Source organism: Triticum urartu, chromosome 6A (assembly GCF_056163025.1).
Source record: "Triticum urartu cultivar PI428250 chromosome 6A, HENAU_Tu73, whole genome shotgun sequence".
NCBI classification, from domain to species: domain Eukaryota; kingdom Viridiplantae; phylum Streptophyta; class Magnoliopsida; order Poales; family Poaceae; genus Triticum; species Triticum urartu.
Window position 1 is genome coordinate 488,279,919 of NC_141878.1, and position 8,108 is coordinate 488,288,026.

Sequence of the window (8,108 nt, forward strand, 5' to 3'; positions counted from 1 at the left end):
ATGTGAGAAGGTAAGTTGATTCCCCGGATGTTTTATGATGCACCCCCTCTTAATAGTGCGGCTACCCTAAGGACTCAAGAGATAAGAAAACATTAAGGTACTCTTCTTTTCTTGAGCGCACCGCTTTTCCTTGTTCCAATAAGAGAGGAAATAACCATCCATGCTTCACTTTTAGCTTATTCAGGGCTGTTAACACTTAGAGCATGCGGTCAGAAACACAAATGAAGTTGTCATCAATGTCAAAAACACTTTAGTGCAATATTGCACTTTCATACATCACAATACGAACGCTAGATGACGTGAGCTTGGTTCTCGAAGCAGAGAGACATGGATGCTCGGCCCAAACAGAGGATACAACACAACTAAGCTCACCTTGCCGAGACTCCAACCATGGGAGGCGAAGAGATGAGACACAGGGTACCAGACCTCGCCACGAACATATCACGAGCCACCTTCTTCACGCGGTTATGACTCCAAACCCGACTGGATCAACGTACACCCCACCATAAGCGCAGATAGTCAGCAAGTGGGTTGCAGGACAAGGCTGAGCGAGAAGCAGAAGGAAGAAGGAAGCACCAGCGAAGTCGTACATTTCGCCCCGGATGCCCACACCAACAAAAGCATCCCAAACCACATCCAACATCTCTGAATCCAACACTGGGGACTCCACGAGCAATCAAGACAATGCCTCCAAGAAGGGAAATGACGGCGTGAAGCCATCACCGTCCGATCTGATGGATTGAACCTAGGGTTTCCCCTGATGCTCAAAAAGGGGCATGGATAAAGGCCATGGCAGCATCTCCAAGAAGGGGAGGACACCTCGGGTGTTGCGCACCCGCTGCCGAAGAAGAAGGTGGCACCGGATGCCACTTGATATGTGAGCTTTCAATCTGGCGGGATAAGGACAATGGATGTGAAGGATGGGGTTGGAGAGATGGCAGAGCAGAGAGAGCAGACGTAGTGGACGAGATGATGATTGATGATGCCGGTGAGCCAGGATCTGGAGGGGAACGCAGATCCGTAGCCGCCAGGAAGCTGGAAGAGAATGTAGCTTCCGAAGAACACGGCTAGGAACCGCACAGACAAAGATGTCGGCGGGCCACGGACGGTAGAGAAGACGCAGATGGGGGGCCAACGCGGCCGAAGGCGCACTGGCAAGGGGGTTGCCGCGGAAACTCGCGTGCTCGTTGACAGCCAGGCTGGTGTACCACTAGAGGTAGCCACTGCCAGGAACCAAACCGCCAGGACCTCACCATGGTCTCCACCTTGGAGTCATCACCGCGGCTTGGAGAAGGGGCGTGCAACATCGTCTATGGCTCGAGCCCCCCGCCACCTTCCTTGAAGCCAGCACGACTGTGTTAGCGGGGACTCCGATGGCGGTGAAGCGAGAGGAGGACGATAGGTTGCCTCCTAACGGTGGCATCTTTCTCCCCCGAGCCGCCCTTGGAGGCGATGCGGGGGTCGGAGATCTGGGAGGAGGGAGGTGAAGGGAGCTTGGGGAGTATGAAGGATGTGTTTGTCGAATATGTGTTTGCTCCCAGGCCCGGCAGCCTCCAAATCATTATGGAGCGTGCTTCATATGACGGATGCCAATTCAAATTATGCCAATTCTGCTAAAGTTGCTCTAACACGTAATTGTTCATTAGTTGTTGTAGTAGGACTAGGTGAAACACCTGTTCAACGACCATGGTTAATGCTATAGACACTGAGCAAGTAATAACAAGTGGAGTGTGGTGTTTGTGTGCTCGAACTCCATGTAGCCTTTTTTCTAAAAAAAATTCAAAAAAACATATTCCAGTGTTTAAAAAAATTCTATATAGTACATGAGAAGCATTAACACGTGAACTACACAGGGTGAAAATTATTGATTTGTCATTTTTGCATAGCTCGCTTGTTAATCATGCAATATGCATCTCCATATGACAATGTGAAAAAAAAAGAATTTTAAAAAACTTTGGAATATGAATTTTGATTCTTTATGCGAAAAAGATCAAACTCACTGGCACCCGAGCACTAAAAGGCATTCCCGGTGGTAATAGCCTTTGCAACTTTACAACAATCAATCAGATCATTTTTGTGTCATCTAAACAGTAGGGTTAATCATGTAATATGCATTCATATGACAATCTGGAAAAAAATAGGTTTTTTTGAAGACTTTGGAATATGTTTTTTTTGGCGAAAAAGATCGAACTCACTAGCGCCCGAGCACTAAAAGGCATTCCTGGTGGTAACAGCCTTTGCAACTTTACAACAATCAATCAGATCATTTTTGTGTCATCTAAACAGTAGGGTTATAACTGTTCATTATTTGTTGTAGTGTATGTAAACTAGTAGTAGGACTAGGCAAAACACACCGGTTCAACGAGCACAGTTAATTGCTCTAGACACCGAGCAAGTAATAACAAGTGAAAATAGCCTTTGCAACTTTACAACAATCAATCAGACCATTTTTGTATCTCGATACTCAAAACGCTACTACTATTCCCATGTACCCCTCTCACCAAATTTGAATAAACCAATTGATACACAAATTCTTAGCCATAGTGTTCCTTTTTCTGTTTCAAAAGCTGTAGTTCACTCACGCTGCAACTGTAGTCCTCTTCCCGATGGTGTATGGGTTGGTCTCTAGAAGATTTTCCAGGGATTTTGCCTTCCTGCTTCTCCCCCGGCCAGCCTCCTTCAGCAACTCAGCAAGCCTCCGCTTCTCGTCGTCGACGTCTGGGTTCGCCGTACCTAGCTTCTCTTCGCGCATTTCGACGACGTATTCCAAGATCTCAATGGCCTCATCCAGTCTGGCAACACAAAAGAACAGAAATATCATCAACTGGACATATTCTGAGAGGGAGATGCATTTTTCAATCTCTTAATCTCAGATTTGCTTTCAGAGGTAGCTGAGATAGCATGTTGCTTCAGAAATCTGATCTGGCCAGCTAGACCAGAGTACAACTGGCCACTCTTAGTTCAGAACTAGCATCATGATTAGGAAGAATATTACAGAAAAGCTGGCAGACACACAGGTCTAACAAAGCAGCATGAAGTTTCCACACGGACAGAAAGATGCAAATGGAGAAGGTAAAGCAAGAGGATAAGCATTGTGATCTTTCTTTTACTGAACAGCCAACGACAAGCAACTAAAGATGGTTTTATGATGGTCCTACTTCAATTAAGTAGGCCCAACTTTATCGCAATCAGCATCTGCCCAATTCAATTTGGGCTGCATAAAGCTGCATAAAGAGACTAATCATGTGCCAAGCTGGAAGATGCTAAACAATAACAAAGGCTCGACAGTTGCCATTTATAAGAACACTTTATGGCTTTACTCATATCCTGTGCTATATCCAGGACATCTGAGGGCTAACATGGAACAGGTAATCAGCGGCCTAGTTGAGGCTTGAGAGCAACCAAATGGATCGCCATGTTAACTTAGCGATAAATCATGGACAAATAATAAAGGCGAGGCGTGCATGGAAGCACTTCACTTTTATTAAAGTTCACATGTAGGTTATGCAGGGCTTAGAAGGATGGCAATAATGAGAAGTCAAACAAACATATTAGCAAAATGGAAATTAACAGTTAAATGGTCAAAGAAACATGTATGGTCTATTTTGCAGTATAGAAGAAACAACTTGGCAAGTGAATCAATACGGAGCTTACCTTCCCATTGCATCATAAGTTCCAGCAAGATTGCTGTATACTCCTAGAGTATCTGCATGATATGGCCCGTATTCTTGCTCCAGAACAGTTCTAGCTTCCTCGAAGAGTTCTGCAGCTTCATTTATGGAGTATCTTTGAACACACGCCAGCCCCATCTGGTTCAGGGCAATACCGAAGAAGGCGGACTTCTTCTCACCACATGTGCGGAGCTTTGTAATCGCACTCTTGAAGGAGTCATATGCATCGCCATAATTCCCAGAGATGTAGTGCAAGACACCAATCTGAGCTTCAATTCCAGCAATCGTGCTCTGTTGGCCAGCAGAATTATTGTACATCTTCAAGGCCTTCTGGAGTAACTTCAGTGCTTGGTCATGCTCATTCATGGTCTCATATATGGCTGAAACATCAGTTAAACCAGTGGCAATTTCTTCAAGAGACGTGCCTGGAATAGGTTTCTGATAAATTTTGAGAGCATTCTCACAGTATGATTTTGATTCCCTTAGCTTCCCTGTTTTGTTGTATAGATCAGCAAGCCGCAGAAAAACAGAAGCCACGGTGGCATGATTCTCCCCTTTGCTAGTCTTGAATACTGTAAGAGCTTTCTGGTAAGCACATACAGCCTCGTCATATCGACCCAATGAGAGATAAATGTCACCAATGCTGCAATCCACTGAGGCCACCTCAGTCTCCTGGCCATTGGCGACCATGGCCATGCTTGCCATCACTAGATGTTCTAATGCAGCTTCATGGTCACCCTTTGTGTCACAAATAAGACCCATTAGCCTCCTATCAGCCGTTTCTTCAAGTGATGCTGGCTGGCCATTATCCCTGTGAATGTCAAGAGCCATCTGGCACAATTTTTGTGCTTCATCTAATTGTAGTGCCTGCACATGAGCCTCAGCCAAGTACCGGCAAGTCTCTCCAACCCTTGGATCCTGCTCCCCCAATGTCTGCTTCTGGATTTCAAGCCCTTTGGCATACCATTGCAGTGAGAGGGCAATCTGACCTAGCATCCCATAGGTGTCCCCCAATTGCATGCAGCCAGAAAACTTGGCAAGAGCGTGCTCCTGACCTTCCTCGGTCACAGGAATCTCGAGGGATCGTTGTAGGACAGGTACAGCTTCTTCATACTTTCCCATGTTGCAGTGAATTGCAGCCACAACATGCAAACTCATGACCAAGTTCAAGCTTGGCTTTCCACCTGCACATTTCTCAAATGATTTGGTGGCACGGAGAGCATATTTCAGTGCTCGCCGCGGATTATCAGAGGCAATCAAGTCTCTTGCATGCTTAAGAAGAAATGGACCAAGGTCTGGGTTATCGAGCCCAGCATCTTCTGTTCCATTCTGTGATTTAGCACTAGCTTTCCGGCGACGGCCAACACGGCTTCCGGGCTTGCTGACCTCACTCTCGCCTTCCTCGGGGGATGCCTTGCCATTGGGGCCAATAGAAGCATCAGATTCAAGCTGTGATTTTGTAGCCTTCTTTTTGGATGAATTAGAAGACTGAGGCCTGACAGGGGTCCCATTCCCAGCAGTAGGTACCACATTGGTAACACTTCCACTCCCCTTCTTCTCCTTCTCCTCCTCCTCCTCAATGACCTTCATGGCCTCCATCTCCCCAGCAACAAGGTGGCGAAGCTCAGAGTCAATCCTTGATTCTTCCCCATCCGACCCGAAGCTCTCACGTGATGGGGATCCGCCGCCCTCACTTGAGCTCTCCATCTCACACACGTTGTTGTAGAGCTGCTCAATCGAGGGCTCCCCGGCACCAGAATTCTCAACGTGCATCTCAAGTGCCTCACTCTGCATGCTTGGCGCCATGGTTGGGGCCGTCAAATTCTCCTTGTTTTGAGAGGAACCCACCTCATGCTGAATCTCCTCTGTGACAACTCCATCCACTATGATTCCTGGCATCTTTGGGGACAATCCGGCGAAAGATTCTTCTCACCCTTTGCTCAGAAGAACAGAGCCGGATGAAATTGAAGAGCTCTCCACAATACCTTGAAAGAAACAGAACACAATCAATTAAGGCAAAGCAAGATGTAATTGATGCAAAATCAAAACCATCACGGATCAATTATGAGAGCTCCAATTTCGGCTGGCTCGGAAGCTGTTAATAAATGCCGGATTAACTGACTGAGTTAACCGTGGGGAGGGGCGGAGGGGCGGATCTAGAAAATTTGCGGATGCTGGTTTGGGTTTTGGGAATCGCCGGACGGACACGAGCTCATACCTCGAAAACCAACGCCCGAGATCGCTGACGGGGTGGAGAGAGCAGGGACGCGACGTCGCGATGAGGCGCGGCGACGGCAGCGACGGCGGAGAGGCTGCGGGGGCGCGGGGCGTCGGCGGTGGCGCGGAGCTACCGCGCGGCGGCGGCTCTGGGGAGGGGAGCAGCGGTGGTGGAGTACAGGAGAGATTTTAGAGCTGCATTTGGGTGGGATTGGAGCTTGGGTAGGTCAGAGCACCATGAAATAGGTGGGGGAGGAAGAGGAAAGGCACGGGATGGTGGAGAGCAAATGTCGCTGTGGGGAAGAGGAGATGGATTTTGACCGGGAAGGGGGAGAGTAAAGATTTTATTTACAAAGCAGCCATTGTGATGAGGTCCATGGAAGAAGAAATATAGAGTACATAATTTATTTTAATCACAATGTCTGAATTTATAGATTTCAAGAAATGTGGAGCCATGCATTACGATGCGGCTCGTAGCACAGGGTGATCGTAAATTCTAGGATGACATGTTGATATCTGAGGCGGCCTGCGAGTCACGTGCATGCCTTTCATATTGTAGTAATTGCCTATGGATTTTACATTGGCATTCATAATCTCTTTATTTTACATGTTCTTTTTGTTACGCGTACATAGGATAGGATATGCGCCGAGAATTTAATTGGACGGATAGGTATTGTCTCGGGTTAAACTTGTCACCATTTCTAGGATCGTCTTAAGCAAGTTGTACGATCGAATGCAACAATGAACGTAGATGTCGGGGTCCTCTGCTTTCAAAAAAGAAGTTATTTCAGCGAGCTATGATCCTCAAATAGACCTAAATGGAATGACAACAAATGGGATATCCATATTGTTAGCGAAACCATTGTTGTTGGCTTTTCGACAAGTGTTTGTCATTGTTGGAGCTTCATGCCGCTAGTTAGAACATGTAAAGTAAGGACTATGGGTTAATTTGGATTGCGTTCTACTATTATGATGTGTCACCATTCTTCTCTTCATTGTCGCCTTGAGTCTAACTAGTAACCATTGCAACCTCTAACAAGCTCCTTCGTTGTCGCGTCATAAAATTTCTCGTTAGATTAGACACCCCATCTACCGATGAAAATATCCATGGACAAGATATCCATCACATTATACTAAGTTTAACCATCGTTTTCAGCGTGATTAAAAGAAGACAGGAACCAGAGCTACAAGGAAATGGCAAGAATCTGCTGGTCACCTCCGCTACTTATTTTTCTCCTTTTCCTATCTTCGAAAAGAGCCGCGAACGTGTCTAGTAGTATCACTTAAAGGAATATAATTGATATGAGCACAGTTTTTAAATATCTTTTGAGGAACCTTTCCATTTTGAATTACACCCTGTGGTGTGTATTTTCGCCACCTTATTATGATTGCAATGTGTCCTTGAGAGCTGCCGTTGCTGTGCCAGTGGCAGCAGGAGGAAGGGTCGCTGGTCTTGTGCTGTTGCTTGGTAGTTAGCGGAAAGAAACGGGCGGTGACAGAGTGGAGGATCGGGTGGCAGGAAAGCGACGGGAGGGCGGAAACAAAACATATAGTACAACGGATTAGCCGTTCGCTTGCTTCAGGGGTTGGCCAGACTTGCTCGTCACCGGCCGGCCACCGGCCGGTGAGGTGGTGGTGGTGGTGGTGGCGGCTTTATTTGGCCGGATGGATGGGTTCCTCCGAGCAGACTCCGTCCATCCATGGGCAACTTGTTCGCTTGTTCGTGTAGTCTTCTTGTAACTAATCTGTGCCGCGTCCAAGTGGGCACCCCGTCATTGATTGTGCGATCGCCTCGTGGTGGTTGGTCAATGCTTCGATCAAACCACATATTATTGGGACTAGCGGCTGGGGCGTGCCATTGGCACGCCTCCTAAGCGTTCATGTGCGCACTTATCTAGCTTACGCACATTTGTGGGTCTAGGATGATTCTTGATGGCACTTGTACTCAGCAAAAGTGATTTGCAAATATGTGAATGTGATATCTTTGCTGACTTTAACCCATAATCAATGGTAAACATGAATGCTAAATACTCCCTCCGTTCCTAAATATTTGTCTTTCTAGAGATTTCAACAAGTGACTACATACGGAGCAAAATGAGTGAATCTATACTCTAAAATATGTCTATATACATCCATATGTGGTAACCATTTGAGATCTCTAAAAAGACAAATATTTAGGAACGGAGGAAGTAGAATACAAAGTTCAGTAATGAACCCCAA

General features: G+C 46.6%; 1 protein-coding gene across 1 annotated transcript; it reads right to left on the reverse strand.

The window, feature by feature from the left end:
* Positions 1–2,357: 2,357 nt before the first annotated feature.
* LOC125514300 (protein KINESIN LIGHT CHAIN-RELATED 2) lies at positions 2,358–6,189 on the reverse strand. The gene is made up of 3 exons (XM_048679614.2): positions 5,890–6,189; positions 3,655–5,656; positions 2,358–2,792 (listed from the first exon to the last, which is right to left on the reverse strand). The coding sequence occupies exons 2-3, from the start codon at positions 5,568–5,570 to the stop codon at positions 2,579–2,581; spliced, it is 2,130 nt and encodes a 709-aa protein (XP_048535571.1). The 5' UTR covers positions 5,571–5,656; positions 5,890–6,189; the 3' UTR covers positions 2,358–2,578.
* Positions 6,190–8,108: the final 1,919 nt, after the last annotated feature.